The sequence below is a fragment of the Echinops telfairi genome, unplaced genomic scaffold (assembly GCF_000313985.2).
Source record: "Echinops telfairi isolate 266 unplaced genomic scaffold, ASM31398v2 ScPeMD7_3533;HRSCAF=4204_1, whole genome shotgun sequence".
In the NCBI taxonomy this organism is placed as follows: domain Eukaryota; kingdom Metazoa; phylum Chordata; class Mammalia; order Afrosoricida; family Tenrecidae; genus Echinops; species Echinops telfairi.
Window position 1 is genome coordinate 8894980 of NW_022107432.1, and position 26432 is coordinate 8921411.

Below are 26432 nucleotides of genomic sequence, written 5' to 3' on the forward strand. Positions count from 1 at the left end.
TCTTGTTCTCAGGCTAGCCCGTTATATCTTAGTTAATGCATACCATGTTAACCGATTGTTAGAAGCTTACACATACACACATGCACACTCCTCACTTATCAACATGATTTGGTTTCAAAAGTCCCGTCATTGTGTGAAATTAGCTTATGTGAAGCAAACACTTACTCCTCTGGCTCTAGAAGTCATTTAGGAGGTAGTTTGTGTGTGTGTGTGGGGGGTGGGGGTGGGGTGGGGGGGTGGGGGGGGTGTCTGCTTCCTCCTGTGCAGCCGCTGCCCACAGCTTGCTCATCTCCGTGCCGGGACTTCCATATGTCGGGTGGGTTGGGCGCTCTGTGCCATTTCTAAACCATAGGCAGAGCTGATTGGGTCGGGATTTGCAGCCAGGAGGGGACCACACAGAGTTCTGTCTCTCCATGGAAATGTACTCCCGCCAGAGACCTACCTATGCACGCCATTGCCCCCAGGTGTACACATGGTGGCTCTTGGGGTCTGTGGTGAAGAGATGTCCGACATGTCTGCCCATCTATGCCTCTCTGCTGCTTTTTAGCAGATTCCAGCCTGAAGCCATGGCCACACCACCAGCCTTCAGCGCCTGCCAGGATTTGATGAGGCCATGGGGCACCAGTGCTAGTTCATGACCCAAAGTTCCAGTGTTCTGACTTTTTTGTTCATTTTAACTGTATTAGCATCCAAAATTGAGGATAGAGAAGGGGTAAAAAGGATCTGCTCTCCCACAAACCACATGGATTTTTACCTAGCCTTTGAGAGATTTAAGTAGATTTTTTTTCTGGTGTTCCGAATGCGAAATGCCAGACGACGAGAGGAGCAGGTTTAAGTGTGGCGCTTTTCCTCAGACCTCTGTTTCTCCACGCGTTCCTTCGGATCTCCCTCTTGGCCCCGGGAGTGGGGTGTGTGTGTGTGTGTGTCTGCTTGGCACACTCTTTCCAGAGTGTTCCTGCTGCGTCTTGTACCCCAAGGGCAGCTGCCCTCCGGTAAGTGTCAGGAGGAAAACATTCTAATCAGTGAGGAGGGAAACCTCATCACCAGTGGTAGAGCACCCCAGCCATCTGGCTGGCAAATGAATTTCTGGTTGAATTTCAGATAGGAGTCAAGATGAAAATTCCACTGTGGCTAAGAAGACCAGCATGGAAATTAGCCAGTCATGCTTAGAATGTTGTCTGGAGACCTTTTTTTAAGCTGTTCATATTTTGTAGCATTTTCCTTTACTTTGAGCCTAGGTAAGGTGATATAAAGTAAAAGTTAAGAGCTCAGCCATATGACTGAGCTGCTTGGACTCACCTTTCCCTTGATTTTCAACAAATGTCCTTGAAATTTTCTAAGCCTTAAATTTCTCATCTATAAAACAGACGTAGACGAAACCAAAAATTCAGGGCCTCATGGGGTCACTACGATTGTAAATCTTTGCGGAAGCAGACTGCACGTCTTCTTCCCACGGAGCAGCTGGTGGGCGACCACTACACTTCTGGCTAGCAGCTGAGTCCTTAAGCACTGTGCCTTCAGTGCTCCTTAGGGATCAGAATAGAACCCGCTTAGTAATCTTCTATGATAAACGGTACATGGAATACTACAAACAATACTTTGAGTATATTGCCTGTTCCATGGTGAATGTGTGTGTATGTATAATATACACTGTTATCTCTTCTTATACCTATCACCTTTTTTTTCTTTTAAATCATTTTATTGGGGACTCACACAGCTTTTATCACAATACTTACCTGCATCCATTGTGTCAACCACATTGGTACATGTTTCCATCATCGTTTTCAAAACATTTTCTGTCTACTTGAGCACTTGGCATCAGCTCCTCATTTTCCCCCCCTTCTTCCCTCATGAAACCTTGATGATTTATAAATTGTTATTTTTCATGTTATTTATTTTTCATGTTATTTATAAATTGTTATTTTTCATGTCTTACACTGTCCGATGTCACCCTTCACCCACTTTTCTGTTGTCATCTCCCAGGGAGGGGGTTATATGTAGATCATTGTGATCGATTCTCCCTTTCTCCCCTAACCTTCCCCCTACCCTCCTGGTATCGCTACTCTTCTTTGTTGGGCCTGAGGGGTTTATCTGCCCTGGATTCCCAGTGTTTCCAGCTCTTATCTATACCCATGTACATGCTCTGCTCTAGCTAGATTTGTAAGGTAGATTGGGATCATGATAGGGGGGTGAGGAAGCATTAAAGAACTAGAGGAAAGTTGTATGTTTCATTGGTGCTATACTGCACCCTGACATTAATTTTCAATGAAGACCATGAAGAACAGGTCAGTGTTGCCCTAGTTAATATTCTCCAAATAAATAATAGATGAATGGATAAATTAATGAATAAATGAATGGTATTACCTCTGATCTTGTATGTAAAAATCCGAATTGGCCACATCTCCAGCCTTATGAACTATAGATTTGTAGGTTTTAGACTTTTATATCCTCTGAAAGCTTCACATTTGTCTTTCTGTCTCCTGTACCACACTATCGTTTTACCGCACTACGTAGTAATACTGCCCATAATATGCAGTTGTGGTGGCTTTATAATATTATGGTAATGGATGCTAATTAAATGGTGAATTATAAATAAGAAATGTGTTACTCATGGCCTGGCCAAGACCCACGCTGACATCCCCCCCCTTCGGGCAGGTAGGACAGTGGAGGTGGGATGCCATCAGCACATGGGAGCCCAGTATTTGGATTGTTTTGTGAACCCTCATCTCTCTGAATCCACAGAGCAATAGCCCAGCACAGAGACCACCACACGGTCACCTCTCACTCTCTGCATGCATTTGTGTGGTATTACTGGTCTTCCTGCATTTCAAAAATGAAAGTCATCACACTACCAACAACCAAACAACAAAAACCAGATACTTTAAAACTCCAAAAATAGTTGTATTGAGTCCTTGAAGAGTCATGTGAAATGGACATGTAGACTTTCATGGTCGTGCCAGCAGGGCATCATAGGTGTCCTTACAAGTTCTCAAAGTAGAAGCGTGTCCTGTAGATCTGTTGTCTGAGTTATTAAGTTTTAATGCTACCCTTTTTTGTGTTATCTTTCATTTTGCATAAACACTACAAACCCAAGAAACGATAAATGCAAACACTGATCTTACTGAGCACGAGTGTCTCACGTGATGGAAGCCTGGGGGTGCCGTGGTTGAGTGGTAGGGGCCCAGCAGCGGTTCCATGGGAGAAAGATAGGCCAGTCTGCTTTTGGAGTTAAAAGGTCACCCCCAAGTCTTGTTGCTACCAAGTCCATTTTTATTAATAGTGACCCCTCAGGACAGACTAGAAATGACTCCACAGAGTTTCCAAGGCTGTAGTCGCTACAAAAGCAGACTGCCACAGCGTGTGTGTGTGTGTGTGTGTGTGTGTGTGTGTGTGTGTGTGTTTTGCCGAGAAGCAGTATTTCCCAAGTCAGGTTCCCAGAAACAACAGCACTGTGAGATACCATTGAGAAAGAAAGAAAGAAAAAGCGTGGAGGATGGCAGGCATTTCCATTGTCAAAGGAATTTGGAAGATGTCCATTCCTGATCAAAGAGATTTACAGTATGCATTAGCATAGTAACCACTCCGAGACATCCAGAGTTTAAAGGAACCCAGTTTCCCAAATTCAATTGATCTGTATCACATAATATCTGTATCAAATAATATGGGAAAATTTTAAGTCAGAAGACTTTAAAAATGAGTGATTTTAAGTAAACTTAATTATCTTTGTGTTGATTAGAATTATAGATTTGGAGAGGATCGAGTTAATTAAATGGTTATTGTAGGAATGTTCTTTTCATAGCCTTTTATATGGGTGATTTTCTAATTTATGGGAAATTTACACTTCAGAAACCCCCAGGTTCTACTTGGTCTAATAGGGTACGAGTCAGAATTGATTAGATGACAGTAAATTGGGTTGCTTTTAAGCGCAAATAATTTCATTTCTCACTCTGTCCAGACCCAGTTTGGGGAAAAGGTTCTAGTATATCCTTTTGCATGTGAAGATTCAGCTTCCCCAGCACTGTTTGTTGACAAGACTATCTTTTGGAGAAAAATAAGAGCTGCCTTTGCTTTTTAATAAAAAGGATAATTGTCCATAAATGCGTAGATATAGTTCTGGACTAATGGTGCTCGATTGATCTATATAACTTTTTATTTAAAATATTTTAAAGAGTTGTTAGATTTTGAAATTTGATTTATCTGAATATCTCTCAGTCATTTATATAACTAAATACTTCATAGATTTAGCATGCAGAAATGAACATTTTCCCACATTGTGTGTTACTTATTCAGCGGCATTTATTTAATTCAAGCTACGAGGTAGAACATCATAGCAGGTACTAATGCTGAGAGGACGTTCCTAGGTGGTATAAGCTTAAACCTTAGACTAGTAGCCAGAAGGTTGACAGTTTGGCATCCATTCAGAGATGTCTAGGAAGACAGTCCTGGCTAGCTGTTTTTAAAAGGTGAGTTAGTTAATTGTGCCAGCCTGGCCGATAATCACATGTGGTGCTGGTTGAAAGGCGGAGGGATAAATGGGTGGTGAAGCCTCGCCTTTCTAGTTCTCGGGTCTCTTGTTTTGTGATGGTTGTATCGGGTGCAGCTGCCTTAGCAGTTCCCTGCTTCAGCTTGCAAGATTGACTTCCTACAAGACATCCCCAAGGAGAAGCCGCATGGATCTATCCCGATGCAGCCCTGGGTGCTGGAGCAGCCGTGTGGAGACCCTTGCCAGTGCTGAGATGCTTACACGTTCACGGACTCAGCTTTCCTCCTGCAGTTGGCATCATTGCCTCTGTTTTGTGAGGTGGAGGACTTTGTGGACTGGTGTTGGGTTAATGGGTTAATATTGGACTTGTGGGCTTGGGCAGCACTGGGTTGGGATGTTTTCGTGATGCACCTTTTCTTTATATAAAACTCTCTCTTATACGTGAGTCGCCGTGGATTTGTTTCTCCAAAGTACCTAGACTAATACAAAAGGTCACAGCTGTGAAAACACTTCAGGAGGTCAGATCTAGTCTGTATATAGAGGGTCACCCTGAGTTAGAATCAACCCAGTGGCAGCCAACCATAGTAGCATGGCTGATAGACACTATGATGTATCCTGGGACATCGTGCGAAGTGGAGAACAGGTTGAAGTTGTCAAGGATTTTCTCTTGTTTGAATACACAATCTATGCTCGCGGAAACAGAAGTTAAGAGATCCAAAGAAGTGCTGCATTAGGTAAAGCTGCACGACTTCTTTAGAGCATTGAAAAGCAAGGATGTTACTTTGAGGACTAAGGTGCGCCTAATCCAAGCTGTGGTGCTTTCGATTGCCTCATATGCACGTGGAATTTGGCATTGAATAAGGAAGACCAAAGAAGAATTAATGCATTTCAACTGTGATCCTGCAGAAGGATATTGAAAGTACCATGGACAGCTAAAAGTACAAACCAATCTGTTTTGGAATATGTGGGGCCAGAGTGCTCCTAGAAGGTAAGGGTGTGGACATCTTGTCAGGGGAGACCGGACTCTTGAGAAGGACATCATGCCAGGTGAAGTAGAGGGCCAGCAAAAACAAAGGAAGATCCTTGATGAGATGGATTGGCACAGAGGCACAAGTACAACAACAGTTGTAAGGATGGGGTCGGGCTGGGCAGGGCTTCATTCTGTTGTGGGTAGGGTCGCTATGGGTCAGAACCACCTCCATGGCCTCTAACAGCAACCACATCCTGGGGTCGAGAAGTCTGCTATTAGACCTGGGCTGCTGGAGTTCATGAATTCATTTCCTGAGTTTCTTTTCTTTCCTCATGACTTGGCTGGCACTGACTTCAAGCTTTGGGCATGGCTAAGGTCATAGGTGAAGTACAGGTGACTAATCTTTTATTCATAGAACAAACATTCTTTGAATACCTACTATATGAAAGGTACTGGTCAAAGCATGGAGCATTTATAATAAAGGAGAACTTGAGACAAACCCCATCCTTTCACAGGGCTATATGCCTGTGAGTCAAAGGTATTTGGGTGATAGTGGGTTTTTGTTTGTTTTCAGTGTGTACTGTGCACATAGATCTATATACAGGATGACTAGCGTCCTGGTCGAAATCAAGGAATATGAAGATGTAAAAGAGGGAAGCTTTCACAGCGTGGATGACATTAGAGCTTGACCTTGAAGGAAAAGTAAGATTTTAATAGCCAGAGGAAGGGAGGACTGAGTAGCATTTTAGAAAGAACGGATACTGTGAGTGAAAGCCATCGTATTTTCGATTGCCTCCTATTTATATGAAAGTTGGACGTTGACTAAGGAAGACTGAAGTAGAATCAATGCTTTTGAATCGTGGGTGTTGTCAAAGAATATTGAAAGTACCATAGGTTGCAAAAACAAACAAACCCCCAAACCAAAAAATCCAAACCCATCTGTTTTGGAAGAAGTATAGCCAGAATGCTCTGGAAGCAAGGATGGGGAGATTTTGCCTCATGTGCTTTGGACATGATATCAGCAGAGACCAGTCCCTGGAGAAGTGCACCATGCTGCCTACGTGGAGGGCAGCAGATGAGAAGAAGGCCCTTGTGAGCTGGATTGACACAGAGGCTGCAACAACAGGCTCAGGTTAACCACAATCGGAGGTGGTACGAGAGTTGGTGGTAGTTTGTTCTGTTGGACATAGGGCCGCTAGGAGTGGGAAGCAACGTGACCTAGCAGCACCTAGCAGCAACAACAAGAACAGGTTTATGCTTAACCGTCATGAAACTACTCCGTTCAAAGGAGAGGTGGACAGAACGGAGGCTGGGGAGAAAGTAACTTCCACTTGGAGTTCAGGCCTTTGGATGAGGCATAGATTTGACTTCTCCTGTGACTCCGGTGGTGTGCCATTGGGAGGCCTGGCTGCTAAGCATTTGTGGTCACATAGCTCTGTGGATTGTGTTAGAATCTGGGGCAGTGAGTGGGCGGGCGGACCTGTAATTTCTGGTAGGAGTAATCATTTTGAAGAAATTGATTGCATCTGGAAAATTTAATTCTCTCACAGAAAATATATTTCTCATGTAGAGATAAATTGAGATTAAAATTTATATAATCCAGCTTTTTTTTCATTAAGTAATTAACACAATGCCCCTATACTTATCAGTTTCTCAGACATGTCTTTCAGTGGTTTTCTTTTGGAAAATGTGAACTGTGCTGCTGAGGGACCTGGATTGTCATGTGTATTTCATGAAACCTTTTGGACAAGGAAGAAGTGTTGGGCATCCGAGTGGATGGTAGCCATTGCAGTGGAATCTTACCATCAGGGGCGTCTTTCAAAATAGTCAAGCGCTGACTTCCCAGGGGCAGTTGTCGTGATCATCGTCCTGGATTATTTCAGAGCTTTCATGAAGAGGATGCAGCCAGTTGTTCTCAGTTGTTTACTTGTGAGCACTTAAGGGGGATGGGTTTATGCTGAGAGGAATGCCTTTGTTTGCATATACGACATCAAGACCTTAAAACCACAAACTGTGCTATTGAGTCTGTGGAATAGTCAACCCTTGAGTCTTAAAAAGTCGATGAGACAACTGCTCGTATGGTCCGTGGTAGTCACTCACCGTGGCAAATAATGCTCTGAAAGCGACACCAGGCAGCACCCATGCTGGTGTGGCCAGGGGATACCCTCACCCGCCAGCCCCACCTCTCCTGGGCCCTAAAGCAGGGGTCGATGGTCTTACTCGCCTGGCTCTGGTCTGTGTGAGGACATTACTTTCTTCTGAGTCTGGTGCCTGACTCACACCTGTAAGACTGACAGATACGTTAGACATCACCCAGGAAGTGGGCCAAGTTCCTTTTTGATGGAACTAGGTGGGTTTGATCTTTACTTATTTATGTTACGTACATGCACTAAAGTTGTACGTAGCCTTACCTGCTTGCAAAATGTTTATAAGCACTCAGTTGCTAACTGAAAATCCTGTAAGGTCAGTACCAGTTGTCATGAACTTGATGGCAACAGGTTGGTTTGTTGATTTGAAGGTATAGTTGTGCTTGTGAACACCCAGGCTGGAAAAGACCCGTGTTTTAAGTGGCACCCGCTAAACTGAAACAGACCCACTTCCATTCAGTCAATTCTCACTCACCGAGACCCAGGAGGACAGAGTAGAACTACCCCTTTCGGTTTGGGAGACTAAATGTTTATGGGAGCAGACTGCCTCCTCTGTCTCCTATGGAGTGGGTTAAAAACTGCTGACCCTTTATAGCAGCCAACCCATTACCCAGTGTGCTGCTCGCACTCCTTAAATGGTGCCAGATCATGTTATTTGTGGCAAGTGTCTGTTTAATTGTTGATTCACAGTGTAACAGCTTATAAATGTACACTCCCTCACTTTGACTCACTACCACTGAGTTGATGCCAATTCATAGCGACCCTATAGGACAGTGTAAAACTGCCTCTTTGAATTTCGGAGACTGTAACTGTTTACAGAAGTAGAAAGCCCTGTCTTTCTTCCTGGTGGTTTTGAACTGCTGACTTTGGGGATTGCAGCCCTACTCTTAACCACTGTGCTACCAGGGCTCCTTCATGACTGTAAAGCAGGTGTGATTGTGCTATAGCAGCACATTTGACAAAAGCCCCAAGTCGATGAGGATGTTTAGAGGTATTTGGAGCAGTTTCAACAGCTAGTGCTGTAATTGATATTTAAAAATAGTTGAAATTTATTTTCAATTGTTATTTCCTGGTGTACATTTTTCTCTCCCTCCTCACTAGCTGCTCTAGGACCCTCATGCTGACTACTCTTATGTTAAAACCTTTTCCTGAATGTAATCCCAAAATTGTATACCCTAAGATTACACCATCTTTCCCTTCCCTCCAAGCAATGAGTATTTCCCTGTGGCAGTGGACAGTGTTATTGTTTGTTGCTATTAATTACTAGGAACTAAGAAAATAAGTCTGCAAAAGGGAACTGGCATTAAAGGGTAAATAGCACATAGGTTATCGTACTTTAATTGCCAACATAATTTTCAAAGATAAATTAAGTCTCTTAGTGGAAGGCAACTCCAATTAGTGAAATGGATGGGGGATATTTTGGAATAAGGGATTTGTTTGATTTTTCAGTCTTACAAAAACACAAAATACAGGAAATTTGTATAGCATTCTTGTGAAGGCCTTTTCTCATGCTTGTCTCATTCAGGGTCATTCACTTTACCAAGTGCAGCATTTTATGGAGCTCCTGTTTTATAGAAAAAACCTGAGGTTCAGCTCAATTAAACAACTTGCCCAGTATGACTTATCAAGTAATGAAACCAAGATGGGAGTATAAGTTCTGTGTAAGTTCTGATCATTAGTATCTACCAAGATTGGCCTTTCACATGTATCTCTGCTTTTTTGGGTTCTTTTATTGTTTTTCCTCGAGAGCCCTGATTTTTCCGGTGTGTGTACCACTGGGTGCCCACTAACTATTGCCAGTCTGGCAGCTCTAGGGAATTCAGGATCTCAGTGGGTCCTTTTCTTCCCTAATTTGCTAGGTCAGAACTATTTTCATAATACTACTGTGTCATTATTTACCTTTTCACTCTAATTCTTTCTAATGCACAGTAACATTTTCTGGGAGCACACGAGAAAGTGTGTGATATTGACAGAGTTTCCGTGCAGAATCGAAGAGGAGAACCCGGCTGTCTATCTTCAGTGTAGCTAGATATAGGCTAAGTCTCTTTGCAGAGTCTTAGCAATTTTTAAAAAGTGCACAGAGGTCACATGATTAAAAATTTTAGAATCTGCCATGGAAAATAGAACTTTTATGCCTCATGTTTATCTTCCTGTGGTTGATTGATGGAGGTGAGTGGATGACATAGTTAAGATCAGTGATGCTTTTTTCGTTGTTTTAAAATAGTTTTATTGGCTTATATTTCACGTCAAAAATTTAAGCACTCAGTGATATTAAGATCTGTGCAATGACCACCACAATCAGTTTCAGAATATTTTCTTTTTGTACTTATTTTTGTTATCTCCCTATTTCTCCCATCTTCTCCTGCCATGCCCCTAGGCAATTAGCAATCCAGTTTCTGTCTCTATAGATCTACTTATTCTGGAATTCATATACAGAAAATTATACAAAACACAATAGGAGGCAAGCAAAAATTAAAAAAACCCCAACAACAATGACTAGACAGCACATAGAAAGACCTCAATCAGAAAGAAAGCAGAAAATATTAAATACTGAATCAACTTAAAAATGGCTCAAAAGGGAGATCAAAAGATAAGGTATTTATTACATTTTAACATGACCTTTACATAACTCTCTAACTGATAGACAGGCTATTCTCGTGCCTTGACTGCTCAGAGGGAGCTATGTGGGGACCTGCAAGTGGATTTGAGGCTCCTACTGTCATTCATAGCACTCTGCAAGCTGGGTGGTTACAAAGCTCTGGTACCATGATGTCTTATGTCCCAGGATATTTGGAATTGTGGAATCATTGTTTGCTTGATGGGTCCAGTAAGGCCTTTTTGGGAGAGGTTCAGTGTGACGGACAGCCTTGACTATGAAGGAATTATTTATCTTGTATTGTTCTAACAGAAATGCAAGTGGGTGGCTTTGAAGGGTTATTTCTCTAAGTTCTGTAGGGTGTAAGTCTATATTGGGATCTAAGCCGGGTAGATTCTCGTAGGTTAGTCTTGGTAATTTGGTGAAACTCAGGAAGTGGCTGCCTTCATCTGTTGGTGCATTCATCTGTGTCTGATATGCCCTTTTTTGTCACTCTTAAGTGATTGCCTTTAACACACACCTTACACTGATAAGGACTCATTAACACAACTCAGAACCCCCCATTTCATCATAAGATTACATGTACAGTTTGAGGATAGGGTTCCAATTATACCTTCCAAGATGACTTTCAAATGCCTGCTTGTTGGTCATAAAAGAGGAAAGCTTGTGTACACTTTTCTGTCTGGAACCTAATTCTTTAGCTGTTTAGCCCCAAAGTATTTGTTTTCAATTCAATTCAATTAATTAATTTATTTTAAAATAAATCACTGTATTGGGGGCTCTTATAGCTCTTATAACAATCCATACCTCCCAAAGTATTTTTAAACCTGATTTTAAAGTATACTCAATTTTTACTGATGAAACCACTTTATACATTGAGAGATAAACGAGGTTTTTGTTCAGGACATTTGGAAAATTATGCCACAGAGTTAGCTAATTCTGGGGTCAGTATATTAGTCATACACTTATAGCTGCGTGTATTTAGGGGCATTGCAACCACAGTGAGTCTAGTAGACATTCAATATGACTCCTGTGTCATCTTGTGAATATGCCTGCATATGGAACTATTTTATCAATTGTATTTCTATTACTTCTGATTTTTATTTCTGTGTTTTAGACATATATAAGTGCTGAACTACATATAGAAGTGATATGATATTTTTTCCTGAATTCCATGTTAGAATGTTATAGTTATTATTAAAGGAAATGGGTTTGCTAAGACATAGAACCACTGGACTAGATAGGATTATATATGATTATAACTTCAATTTACAGTGTTCTAAAGCACTTTGACATAATATTTTCACATTTGAACTTCTAAGTACCCAAATAAAAAAAATTGATGGGGATATAGCAAGACTTTTAAATATGTTTATTGTCACAAATAAGGTCAGACAGCTATTGTTGAATCCAGACTTAAACTTTGCCCTTCTGAGGCCTGTGTGAGGAAAGCAGAGAGTAGTGAGCATCGTGTAGAATGTATGTAACTTTGGTTAATTCAGAAGACAATGTTTCTGTGAAATAATAGTTTTGTTGTAGCAGGAATATAGATTTTCTAGATATTTTAGATGACCGGATACCCACCAAGGAAAAATATATGGGCTGGTGTTTGGCCTTATTAAAGAAAATTGGGCTGAGGAGCAGTACGTCAGGGAAGATAGGAAGGAATGTGATGCGGGTGGGTGAGCAGACGAAGATGGTAGGAATTGATTGAGTGGTAATATGAAGCAAGGAGAGTTCACAGTAATGGATATGGAGAGTAAATGATACTAACTGGAGGGGGAAAAATGATAGCAATGTCTGTCTGGGTTGATTTTTTGTGTGACTCTTTTCTTTGTCTGTAATTCACATATCATTCAATCCAGTAGTTCAGTCATATTAAAAAGTTGTGATGAGAGTTGTATGAGCCCCTAATTAAGTAATTAAAAAATAAATAAAACAGTAAAAAAAAAAAAAGAGTTGTTCAATCATTGACCACATTCAATTTAAGATAGCAATCTTAAAAGGTTTGTAGAAAGCTTATGAAACTGTAGGAAAGAAACTATTTAAAATGGGTTTTTTTTTTGAGAAACGATGTACAAATGCGCTTTACACAATTGATGTGTGTATGGATTGGGATAACAGTTGTATGAGCCCCTAATAAAATGTTAAAAAAGAAAAAAAAATGGGTTTTAGTGGCTATGAAACGCGGTTATTTTATCTGACTCTCTCTAGTTCCATCTTGTGGCGAAAGACTAAACAAGACTGTTTTTGTTTTCTTTTAATCAATTGTAGATTGTGTGTACCTGAAAGATTAAAAGAACTTCTTGGTCAATGAAATAATTACGTCCAATGTAAAGTATATTATTTATACTGCCTGGAAGTTTTTACTTACTGGAAAGTTTTTACTATATGCTTTGATACCTTAAGAAGTATGACAAGTATATTTTATAGTTATGAAAAAGTGGAGATTAATTATGTATGACTTCTGTGGTAACTTTTCATATTGCATTTATAAGCTTATCAAGAAAAAAAAGAGCTTATCAATCTTCTTATCACATCAGACATGTGTACTGTTCATTTTATTAACATGTACCAATTTGTAATTTTTCATAATTCAGGGAGACTCTAATTTATAGTTCAATTAATTCATAACTCTTTAAGAAATAATACTGAAATAGATTGAAAATAGACAGAACTATTCAGATAAGGCAACTACCTAAGAGCATATTGTTTTAAAGTGTCCCTGTGTATTTTGGAATCATTGGTTTATTTATTACTAATTGGTATGGAAATATATTAATATACAATTTTTATTTAAAAAACTGAATTATGTATTCTATGATGGTCTCTTGAGGAACCTGTAAGAGTTAATTTTACAGCAATGTATTTGTTTGAAAGAAATCCTGCTTTGCTATTTCATACAAGGCCGTGAGGCGATCTCACTTAGACAAGTTCTTTCATTATTCATGCACCTGTCTAGAGAGAGCTGATTGTTTCCGAGAATACTGTGTCTTTTAGAGGTGGAATCTCTCTAAGACAGGATGGAATTCTTTATGTCGCTGGACTTTGCTCTCTGCTGCTGTGCTAGATGCATGGTTTTTACCCAGGCTTCTTAAATTGAATTTTTAGTGTATTTTGCTTTTTCCTGAGGAACCTTTATTCCATCATCCTGTATCTACAAGGCCCTTCATTTTACTTGTAATCTGGGTTTGTACTATACAATAAAATTTTACAATATAGCAAACTTATAATACTATACACCTTTTATATTGGTCAGGGATACTGTGCCCCTGTCCTGCTTCAAAACTTTCAGAGGTCCTCTGTCTTTAGGAAAATCAAGCTTCTTTATAGGGTCTGTACAACCTCTGAGGTCTCCTGGTCTACTTTCCTGCCTCATATTCTACCACACGATTCAGATTTTGATACCCCGAACACTTCTTTGAGACTCACTATTATCGTTCCATGTGTCCTTGCTTTTTTTAATCATTCTTGCTCTTCTCAACACCTGGAACAAATATTCCCATCTTCTAGAAGACCCGAGACTGTGTTAACAATACTCCATGGTTTCCTCTGCCTGTTCTGACTCTGTTGTACTTTATGCTGAAGTTTCCTAAATTTCTCCCATCCAAGTTCGACTGCAGTCTTCAAGAAGTGGTGTTCTATAATTTATCATTGTATCCCTAGTTATTAAATAACTCCCTGGCATAGAAGGGATGCTCAAATCCTGTTCAGGGACCTGGATTGAATATGTTTAAATATGGATAAAATTTCCATGTGATCACTCATAGAAACACCTGCCACCCATCACCAAGTTGGAGTTTTGGTAAAGATGAGTGTGTTAAACATTAAATGCACAGCTATATGATGACCCTCTTTTCTGTAGTTAGGATTTATTTAGCTCATGCAGCACCAAACAATTAGAGGTTAACAATGAAATGTTTGATGTCATGTTTTTGGAGTCGTATTTTTGATTAACTGAACCGTTTGGATGACCCAGACATGGCATAACCTGCCCCGTTCTTCCTCTGCAATTAACTTGGTTAGGTTTTTTCCCCCTTAGAATATTTTCTAGTCTGTTTACTTTCCTCCCTTAGCATATCACCTGAAGCAAAAGATCAGTGTCCTCTATGGGCACATTATTACGTTCCATCTTAAAAAGCAGGGCAAAATGACGGAGGAACTGTGAAATAAAGAAAGCGGGGCTACACCCCTATTATGTAACTACAGTTACACAATCTCTAAGAGTGTGTCACAGTGCTTTTACTGTGCTCATCACTTCTTTTAGCGCTATTTACTCAGACTTGTCCCAAAGGAAGAATATATCCAACAAAAAAAAAAAAAAAGAAAGAGAGGGTTTTATGAAACATTGAAGATGGAAGATGAAGGCTGTTGGCAGTAGTGTAGTCATCTGTGAGGGAATGTTACCAGGCAGAATGTGTATGACTCAGATGTTTAAGACAAAATAAAATATTTCCTATGGTAGTTAATTTTAATGTTTCTTCCACTCATTTTGTTCCTTCCCTTGAGAATTTGTCTAAAACCTCATTTTCCCCGTTAATTCGTTAACAACCACCCTTTCCCAAAATGTCTTTTCAAAACGCATCTGACTTTGTAATCAGCAGCCCAGCACCTAGCCCACAGTTCCTATGGATCAAGTCCTAAGAGAAGATAACTAGATATAAAACAAACACTGATAGATAACGTAACCGTGTTACATTGTTTAATCAATAATTAAAATGTCAGATATCTGTACTTAGGAAAGGGAGCTAATATTTACAAAACACTTAGAACAGGGTCTAGTGTCTAGTAATAACCCAACAGGTTATATTCTTGTTTGTTTTTGTTCAGAAAGGAAAAATTTGCTTTTCATAGAATGATGAAGGTTATAGTAATGATGATATCTTAAGGCTGATGCCAGTATGATATTGTTACTCTTAGGGGCCATTTGCTTAGTTCGGACTCACAGCAACCCTGAGTAGCAGAGCATGAAGCACTGCTTGGTCCTGCACCTGCCTCACAACGGCGATGCTTGAGCCCATTGTTGGAGTCATCGATGCGCAGTACATCTTCCTGAGTGTCTTCCCTTTTTTCTGTGACTCTCTACCAAACAGGTGTCCTTCCCCAGGGACTGGCCCCTTGAAATAGCACATCCAAAGTAGTGAAACAAAATTTTGCCCTCCTTTCTTTATAGGAACATTCTGGCTGTACTTTGTTATGACCCACACATTCAACTGCCTTTGCGTGGTCAATATTATGTAAGAAACATCTTGTATTCCCCCGCTTTCACCTAAGTTCCACCCGACATCAACAATGATAGCTTTCCTTCCACATTCACTCCCTAATCTTTGAATTTCTGGTGGTTTCCTGTCTATGGACCACTGTAAAACTTTTGAAATTAATTTCAGCAAGGTGTTACTTGTGTATGATATGAATGATATTGCTGGATAATTTCTGAATTTTGTTCTATCAGCTGAACTAATGATGGAAGAGCTTAAATCAGAACAAAGCAAAGTGCCAACTGCAGAAGAGATCATTAGTTGCTCATATGCATGTTCAAGTTGATTGCTCATTGATTTTTTAAAATCTCTCTCTTTTTTTAATCGTTTTATTAGGGGTTCATACAACTCTTATCACAATCCATACATACATCAGTTGTGTAAAGCACATTTGTGCATTCATTGCCCTCATCATTCTCAAAACGTGTCTCTCTCTCTCTCTTTTTTTTTTTTTTTAAACCAACTGTAAACGTTGTTTCCTTGTTTGTATTAGGGACCTTCTGCCCCAACCTTTAATTTTGCTGAGGCTGACAGTTTAAACATCTTGCACAACTTCACAAGGCCAGTTGTAGAAGCAGGGTGGACATTTTAAGAGAAAATTCTTTTTCTCTAATGATAGTATATTTTTTCTGTCCATAATTTGTTTTTTCAGTGCAGAATATTATTTATTATTCTCCTCTGAATAAGCCAAATTTAATATGCTGACTGTTACATAAATACGATAACCAATGATACCTTATTTGGGGAGTTTTTGCTATGGTAGAAGACCCAATTTATCTGGCAAGGCAAGTTGTGAAATTGCCTTGCTATGAAGTAAGTGTTCAGAATCCCACACTATCCTGCAGTGAGGAAGGCAGAGGAAGTGTGGAATGTGGAGTGATACTTGACTGGCAGGGCATGGGTACAGTGGACCCGGAAGAGCATGGCATTTCCACTTCTGTGCTGGTTACTTTCATGGGGATCCCGTCTTGATCATTTGCTTGTATTTTACTGTTCTTTCCATGTGCTGCATATGTCAGACTTGCGCGGTAAAGTTACTTATTTTCAGACAAAAGCAACTGGCTGAGGATCTAACTTCATAATGTTGTTCATAGAAATATGATTTCTTATTGTCCCTGCTCATGTTTTTTAATTGTTAGGAGATTCACCAGGGAAGTACATAGCTTTAGATACCTGAGTGTGCCTAAAATTCATATATTTAGCTTCTCTGCCTTGTTTTTAAGGAGATCTCAGCCGTATTAGTTCGAACTCATGGTTTGAAATGACCCTGAGTAAATTCTTGTAGTGATTTAATATGTAAATAGAAAATGTCAGCCCTCTTACTTTACTAAGTGCTTGTCTGCATGAATATGTGTCATGTGTGCAGAAGATGTGTTCCTGGAAACATCCTCAAGCATTGCATCATGTCTGAAAGTAATTGAGTGTTTGAGGGGCTTGTAATTTAATAACATCCCAAGGAACATATTCTAAGGAATGGATAATCCCCTTCTGATTTATTTGGGTATTTATAGGTTCCCTACAATGTGTGCAGCATGCTTTCGTTAGAGACATGAAGTGTTTTAACTCAGTGGTTCCACTTCCACTGAGTCAGTTCCCACTAACTCATAGCGACCTCATCGGACAGAGAACAACTGACTACTCCGGAGGGTCTCCGAGACACTAGACATTTACAGGAGCAGCCTGCGTGGCAGGCGGTTTGAACGGCTGTGTTTCAGTTAGCAGCCCAGCACTTCACGTATACAGAACACTTTCTACGTCTTCCCTTTCTTGTTTAGGGGCCTTAGAGATGATCTCAGCTTTTAGAGTCAAATGTGTTTTAAGTTGCTCTCTTTCTCTGTAGGTTCGAAAACATGTGAACGACCTGTACGAAGACTTACGGGATGGACACAATTTGATCTCTCTTTTAGAGGTTCTTTCAGGAGATACCTTGGTAAGTTTTCCTTCGTTTGTTGTAAAGTTCATGTTATACACTATACATAAGTGTTTTTGGCCCAGATTGTTCAGATTTTTGCAACATCCATCCTTTTATCTGTGATTTTGGCTTGAAAAACAGAAAAGTTCTGGATAGATTTGTAAGCATTTTTTAACTTCAAGTGATGTGAACTTATGAGAGTGAAGCCGTTTGATTACTTTAGATATATAATCAGCTCTATAATGCAAATACTATTTTTGTTATTGCTTCTTTTTTTACCTTGGGGTTTTGCTAGCAGAAATTGGATGCATAATATAACCACATATTAAAAGACTCACAACTGGCAAGGACGTAAACATCGCTTTCTGAAAAATGGTCTAACCCGTTCCACCGGTGTCATTTCCTTTTTTTTTTTTTTTGTGAACATGCCTCCTTCCTTTGTTCCCTGTTCCCCTTCATTATGTTCTGTTCATGCTCTTCTTTTCACTTCTGGTCCGTCTTGTGTCTCTGCTGTTCTGTCTTCTGTCTGTTATATTCATTAGCCAAGGGAGCGAGATTTTTTGAAGACCTTACGATTGGTGAGTGCAACAGAAGCATGTGACTATGAACAGCATGAGGATGTGGAGGATGAGGATAAGGGGGTAGGTGTCGGCCCCCATAACGCAACTAACCTAGCCATTCCAGTGCGGTGAGCACTAACGTGGGAGTGCAGTAACCCACGCGTGCGGTCGGGTCCCCGTTGAGAAAAGTACAGAAAGGACCAACCCCACAGTGAGGTGGATGCGTGTGTGCTGCAAAGTTGGACAAAGAAACTGTTTTCTCTGTAAATTAATCTTTAGAGAGAAAAAATGAGTAGGTTACTTTTATGTTACTGTGCATTGCATGGTAAATGCGCATATTTGCATAGATCACATGATGGCCCTTTGAGTGATTTTACATAAATACATAAAACTTACCCCTACCTTGATGATTTCATGCAAATTCACTCCACTCCAGAAATGGATATTTTAAACTTGGCAACTGTAAGTTGCTTGTTTGGAAGGAATTTATGAAAATTCTCTATAGTAAAGTTTCTGCTTTAAGACATACCGGTTTGACCATTGATGTTTGATGGACAATCTTCATAAATCTTGGACTCATATAGCTCATGCAATTTATAAGGGGGCAAATTTAAAGAAATCTGAGTCCTAGTTGTGCTTCCAGGAGCTATTTGATCTGTACACTTAGTTGACGTGAACTCTCTTTGGAAGACAGATAAGTGCCCTTTTTGCTCCCTAACACTTTTGACAATTGTCCTTTTCTTGAATCCAGTGAGTGGATTACCAATCTCATCTCCACCTTATATATAAAGCTTATTTTTTTCCCTTCTGTGGTCTGCTGTCTTTTTTTTATGGTGCCTTTAGCTTCAACCGCATATTCATATTTGAGCAGCTAAGCTGTCGGTCCCCCCCCCCCTTATGGAAGATTTTGTGATAAATTTCAGCTCCATTGTCTATTTTTGTTAAGCATTTTTCTCAGCTCTGTTTCCTTCTCTTTTCCTTCTGCTAATTTGTAACATTTTTAAAGGGAAACTGCATCAAGGAAAAGAACCACGGTTTGTCAGTTGTCCCAAGACTGAGAAAATAATTATGTCCATTCCCGAGTCCTTTCTGATTATGATAGAGTCCAATAATATGATGAGAAAGCTGAAATAAAGGAGAGAGGAATTACATGCTTTTAATTGCTTTTCTTTCTTCCTTTATTATGGCTAAATACGCCTCCTCGGTCTTTCTCTTCCTTGGCGTTTATTTTTATTTTTTAATATTAACTGCATGCTCCTTCATTTTCTCTTAACACGTCATACATAAATAATTATAGGAACTCTTTCTTAGTAATTAGTGTTCATTAAGGAGGCCAGTTGGGGAATGGTATTTAATTCATTTTTGCATTCATAGCTAAACAAACATAGACTGGAATCGTACTATCAGGGACTATAACAAGTTTGTATGTTCTGTGGTATTTTCCCTTTTCCTTTTGTTTAAGTAAAACAGTTGGAATAAAGCAGATGTGCAAATAAAACATATTTGTAATCATTGCTAGTGTTTAACTTCAAGGCCACATACTACAGATAAATTAAATTGGTTTTGAAAATTCTTGGGTTTTCTGACAGGAATTGTATCGACCTAGTAAGTTGGGCAGAAAATACACTCACTTTAGCATGGGCGATGGCATCATAAGCAATGGTGTGTTTTTTCACACTCTGTGTTTTTATTCTTAGCCCAGAGAGAAGGGCCGGATGCGGTTTCACAGGCTGCAGAATGTACAGATTGCACTTGACTATCTGAAAAGACGCCAGGTAGGACGCTTTCCAAAGACCAAAGTCAGTTAAACATATGTGATTAAGTAGATCTATACAGAGATATGTCGGAAATTTTAAAAAAGGTGAAATTTGCCTGCGAATTGCAATCATTAAACTTATTTTAAAACATTTGCTCCAAAGCAAAGACAGCTAAGAGTAGGTGTAAACTCAGTTGAATTGTAATTGGCTACCTTTTCATCTGATGAATAGCTACTGATTTTTCCTCTGTTTTACTAAGCCAAGTTAATAACATCTCGGTAGCCTTAGAATGGAGCCTTGCTGGCCATATTGGTTACAAATTGGGCTGCTAGCCACAATTCAGCAGTTGAAACCCAGCTTTCTTCTAGAGAGAAAGATGAGGTTTCTGCTTCTGCAAAGATTTACAACCTGAAAACCTTAGTTCTCTGCCCTTTGGGGTAACATGAATCAGAATCAACCCACTGGTAGTGCTTTTTGTGGGGGTAGTAATACAATGGTAAAAACAACAACAGAAACCCATCAGCATTTCTGTGGGAGAAAGACAGGGCTTTCTACTGTAATGCACAGTTCCATCTCAGGAACCCCCAGGTTCCTGGGGGGTTCAGCAGGGACTCCATGGCAGCTGGGGTTTTTCGTTTGTTTGTTTTGTTTTTAATGTTAAGAATGCCTTTAAACAACAGTTCTCAGTCAGGGGGTGCAGTCCTTTATTTTAAAAAAATGTTTTCTTATACTTAGCACTGGGGTGGATTCAGATTCCTAGGCACTTTACAGAATAGGAGAACTGGGTTGTGGGCTTCTGGAGGTGGTGGATCTTCACTGAAGCCGGCCCTCTTTCTCCTTGGGGTGGCTGCTTAGTTCGAACCACTGTTAGGTAGAGCCTAATACTTAACCCGAGCTACCAGGCCTCCCTCCTTTTTTAATATTTGGAAAATATTATAAAATACTTTTTAAAAAACAGTATAAGCATTTTTTTCATATTTAATATTGATGAGGCAATAGTTTTATAAGTAGGTCATATTAGGCAAGTTAAGAGAGTGGTTAACAATAACCCATTTTGGACACCAATCAGAACTAACACGAAGTGTCAGGAGAAGCCATTGAGAAAATGAGCACCATTATGGATATGATCCTGATTTGTGACAGTGTGAATTATACTATAAGCCAAAGTGTCACTATTTTTTTAATTAGTGTGAAAATAAGGAAATACATGCAGGGGAATTGAAAATAACTGAAAACAATGAGAAATCAGAGGTGTGGACAATTTTACGATTTAAAATTTTTTTAAGGGAGTAGGTAACAAGGGTGAAAGGAACGAAAAAGAGGGAGGGAGTCACTAGCTTTATTCTTTCATTTAATTTACTATAAATGTTAAGTTGCTTATCATTATTCAGTGTTAGTAAATGCTTAGCGTTTAAGTATCTTAAATGTATTAGTGACTTGTTATTTCTCATTTTAGTGAACGTTTGCATGACTATATCTCTTTCTCTAAAATGTTTCTGGGATGGTTTGTCCAGGAAATAAAATATTAGCTATTACTATTATACTTATTTTGCAAAATGCACAGTTAAGCTGTTGATGAGCTTCAAGTCTCACTATTATCTATTTTTTTTGGTATTTGAACATTCTTGCAGATGTACAGCAACTTATATATATATGTTTCTCTATGGGAAGAATTTATGATAGATAAATTGTAAAATCTTGCCACCTTTAAAAACTTTTTTGCAGAGGTGTAAGAAAGTTGTTAAAATTATTTTATAATTTAGAACAGTCTTATCCTTAACTAAAAGAGAAAACTAAAGCATATTTTCAAGAGACAAAATTATTTCTAAATATTTAGGACTTTCCACTTGAATTACTTGCTTATATATGAATGCTTTTAGTATTTGTCCTACAAGTCAAAAGCAATATAATATCCTGTTACCTTTGTGATTATCCTATAATTTTCAATATGAAATGATTGAAGATGGGAGATAAAACAGTATTGTGGGCACTGCTGTTATTTAAATCATCTTTTTTATTCTTTGTATAATTTATAATTGCATTTATGTAAGGATAATGTGCTGGTTTTAAAAACACTTTGCTTTATCTATTTTTCATTTATAAAACAGGTGAAATTAGTGAATATTAGAAATGATGACATAACAGATGGAAATCCCAAGTTGACATTGGGACTGATATGGACAATAATTTTGCACTTTCAGGTAAGTGCAGTTTTCCTTTATCATTATTTCTTTTAGTCTCTCTTTGTAGTTCCTAAGCAGTTGACGGAAAGGGTGAATTGTACTTTCATATCCTGTGGAAGAAAAAGAAATTCCAGACTTTTTCTTGAACAGTGTATTTAAATTGTTCTTTGAAATAAACTTACTGCTTGTGAATTTAGCATCTCATTTGTTTACTACCAACTTCAAGGTAGTTTTAAGGACAGTGCTTGTGATCTCATAGTTGTAAAATAAAACTGTTATCTTTTTTGACTGCTGGCAATGTTACATGCTTTAGATGCATAATGATTTTATGATTCAATCCTTATTTGGAAAGGCTTTTTATTGATTTCTAGTCCCTCAACTATGGTAGACCCTGGAGGGCAGTGCACTTTTCATAAAGAATCTGAATTGGAAGAAAGGTGGCTTTGTTTTCTGCACAGATATGCTTTCTTAATTTTGACTTGAGGAGGATAAGTGCAAATTAATTTTGGCTATGGGTTTTTATCCAGTAAACCTGTACAGATTGTGGGTTAATTTTTATTTTTCATTTCTGCCAAATGGTACGTTTAAAGCAATCGTCTTCATTTGATCTATGGCAAGTTCCAACTTTGGAAACTGTTTTCAAGGTCATAATCATTTGCCAGATCATGTGGTAGGGCGTGCAGGACACAGGGCCTGGATCACAGTAGGTACGCAGCACATCTCGTTGGCTCTCATAAGCAGAGGCCCTTGAAGAAGGAGGAGATGGCTGGTTGCCAGCTTTAGAAAGGAGCTGCAGTTTTGAAGCAGACCTTGAGAGGCTTATAACTTTTCGTTTCGGTTGATTGGCATAGAGAGTTCGCAGAGGCATGGTTGCAAACAGTGCACCTGGATGTCGGTTAGGAGCAGGCTAGAGCTGACAGTCAGTGGAGAGTTAAAGAACTAGCATGTGAACAGGTCAGCAGGACCTGCGTTGAGTACGCAGCCAGACCTTTGTTACCAGCATTGGGTAAAGTCTAAGTTTAAAGGGCCAAAATGCTGATTCGAGATGGAGTTCCTTAGCAGAGTCCTTAGAAATCCTTTACGTGGACCAGGCACCAGAATTTATAGTAGGAAGAGCCCAGATGGGAAGATCAGAAGAGCAGGGAGAAATCAGACCCTTGCTGACTGATCTGGTGGGGCAGACTGGCTGGATTTTGGTGGCCTGAAGTAGGCGCACTCTGGGGTGGTGGAAAGCGCTAAGGCTTGCGGGGAGCAGCGCTGTTTCTTTCTTGGCTCTTCAACTTTTATGGTGGTGATGGCATTGTGTAAATCACTGAACATCTTTGAACTTGAAAAGCTATTTTAGGAAACAAAACTGTCAAGTCTAAGTATTGGAACCAGAATGAAGATAATAATTGGACCAAAAGTTAATAAAAAGCTGGGAAGTAGAAGCAGCATGTTTAGACCCTATGTTTGAAGAAATTTAAAGCAAAAAGTCAGTAATGGATAGAGCTAATTTCTTTTTTTTTTTTTTAACATTTTATTAGGGGCTCATACAACTGTTATCCCAATCCATACACACATCAATTGTGTAAAGCGCATTTGTACATCGTTTCTCAAAACATTTTCTCTCCATTTAAACCCCCGACATTAGGTCCTCATTTTTCCCCTCCCTCCCCGCTCCCCCCTCCCGCATGAGCCCTTGATAGTTTATAAATGGGTATTTTGTCATATCTTGCCCTGTCCGACGTCTCCCTTCATCCACTTTTCGGTTGTCTGTCCCCCAGGGAGGAGGTCACACACAGTTCCATGTAATCGGTTCCCTCTTTCCTACCCATTCTCCCTTTACCCTCCCTGTTTTGCCACTCACACCACTGGTCCCATAGGGCTCATCCATCCTGGATTCCCTGTATTTTCAGTTCCTATCTGTACCAGTGTACCTCCTCTGGTCTAGCCAGTCTTGCAAGATAGAATTCGAGTCATGGTAGTGGGAGCGGGGAGGAAACCCTTAGGAACTAGAGGAAGGTTGTATTTCTCATCATTATTACATCGCACCCTGACTGGCTCATCTCCTCCCTGAGACCCCTCTGCAAGGGGATCTCCAGTGGCCTACTAATGTGCTTTGGATCTCCACTCTAGAGCTAATTTCTTATATGTGTTTATGTGCTAAAGAGTGCTCTCACAGAGGAGAGATTAGAGATGTTGGATACAGACGTTATTACAGGTGTTAGAAAAAGGAATGAAAATAAGTGGACATTGGGAGGCTACCATAGAGGCTGTTCAGATTTTCTTTCAGGATGTTACCCTAAGAAATGAATGAGCCTTGTCTTCTGATGCTCTGATTATTGTTACTGTTGCTGTGTGCTCCTGAGTCAGTTCCAGCTCACAGGATCCTTTATGACAGAATCAGAACTGCCCCACAGGGTTTCCTAGGCCACATGCTTTATGGAGCTGATTGCCAGGTCTCTTCTCTGGCAGAGCTGCTGGTGGATTAGAACCACTGATCTTTTGGTTAGTGGTTGAACATTGAGCCAGTGATGTGGCTTCCTAGCTTAAACCACCGTTATGCAGCCTATTCAAATTCATATAAGACAGAGTCTAACTGCTTCATAAATAACTGAGATCAGACAGACTCACTGTTCGCCCTTGGGGCAGCTTGTGGGTTTGAACCGCTGACATTTTGGTTAGCAGCTCAACACTTAACACAGGGCTCCTTTGCTAATTTGGTTACAGCCAGTCTAGCTATGAATTCTTCTGTATCCTTACTGTGCTATGCCTTCCTCTAAACTTTTTCATTGCAGTAAGTAATGCAATGCTAAGGACTCTTAATATAATTAGATATTAAGAAATCTCATATAATACGAAATCTGAACCTGGAGTTTAGTTATTTTTTGAGTGGAGAAAGCTACCAGTTTTACCAGAAGATTCTAATGTCCCGTGGCATACTTTTTTGAAATCCTGTATATTTTAGGACCCAGATTATAAAGTATTATGACTGTTAAATTATCCCCATATTTTAAATTTACAGCTACTTAAAATGTAACACTTCCATTTTTGGTTAACCTAAAATTTTTTCTTCTTTAAGTGAAATAGTTTTTCTCAAGTACTATGATAGCTAAAGATTAATATTTTAGTAGTTATACCAAGGTAAGAGGCTATTAAACACTGATAATCATTCTAGTACAGAGAGACTGGGCTCCCCCCCACCCAAAGACCAATTTATTTATTTTTAATGTTTGTTGTGATCACTGCAAACTAAATCTATTTCCAAGTCAGGCTGTATAAAGGTAAGCATTATCATCACAGTAATCTCATACCATTAGTCGCCATATGTTAGATCCAGATAAGTTATGTTGTCTTTTTGGGGAAGCTGTTCATAAAACTAATTATAGTTGAAGGTGATGGTTCTATTAGCAATATGAATAAAAATAGGGTTGTATAAAGAAGAGAACTTGATATGCTAAGACTGAAAAGCTATGAGAATGAGGGGAGTTTCTCACAAATAATTGAGCTAGGTGGATTATTCGACTTGCAAGATGGATGCTAGCTGCCAGTTAGGAGACTAACGGAGGACCACCGCCGGGAGAGGGACCAGTAGAAGGAAGGGTCAGAGGAAGGAGAGTCACACGTTGCCCTCTCTGTGTCGCAGTACAGGTACCAGCTACTGTATTTTAAAATCACCTGGAATACGGTTCATTGCCCTTTAAGACATTACCAGTCGTATTAAAAAGCAACCAATCCCAAGTTGCACTTTTAGTTGCCTTCTAGAACATTAGATGAACCTGGGGAATGTTTTACTACATTTTAAATAATTAAGGGAAATCTTACAGTGTGAAATGCATTTTTAACCGGCATCATTGCAAACTTGATGATTTCAGTGAATATCCCTATTCGTGATATGAAGTGAGTTCTGCCTTTGTTCATTTGAAAGGTACTTACAGAAGGGCAGTCATCCTCTGTTATCCTTACTAGTCATATGATTTCTGCTTACGTGTAAGGCCGTTTCATGCTCTGCTAATTTCCTTTTTACTGTATCTATGACACAATGTAGGAAATATGCACACCTTAGCTAATCAGGTTCCATACTGATTTATTGTTTTTACAAGGCTCTAGTAAAATTGCATAATATTTAACTAGGGTATAATTTTAAAAGTTACATATAAAGTTTAACGGCCTTAATTCATGTATAATAATGCACAGGTGTTTCCTGTGGCCAAGCTTTCCAGGTTTTAACTCACAAAATGAACCTATTTGATCATATGGAAATTCTGTATATCTATAAGATATATTAGCCATTTATCTGGCTTGGCAATTTATTTTATTTGATACCATATTAAATATATGCTTATAATACTAGTATATATTATCTAATAGATGGATATTAGTAATAACAGAATATTTTAGGCATTTACCATTTATTATCTCTTCTATGATTATTAAATCATCTTTTTTATGGCTGCTATTTTACATACCAGGTGTTTTTTCCTTCTTTTGCACAACTGCCAAAATTAGTTTGTGTGTGTGTGTTTTATAATACATGATAGAGATTCTGAAACTGAATTTGAAGGGCACTTTGCTGAGTCTCTG

General features: G+C 39.3%; 1 protein-coding gene across 4 annotated transcripts in view; it reads left to right on the forward strand.

Moving 5' to 3' along the window:
• Positions 1–26432, forward strand: part of DST (dystonin) — a 527522-nt gene that overhangs the window by 259701 nt on the left and 241389 nt on the right. For all 4 annotated transcript variants that reach the window (XM_045294845.1, XM_045294847.1, XM_045294848.1 and 1 more), the window contains exons 6-8: positions 17295–17384; positions 19624–19701; positions 21792–21884. In XM_045294845.1, the coding sequence (XP_045150780.1) occupies positions 17295–17384; positions 19624–19701; positions 21792–21884 (261 nt within the window). The remainder of the gene's footprint in view (positions 1–17294; positions 17385–19623; positions 19702–21791; positions 21885–26432) is intronic.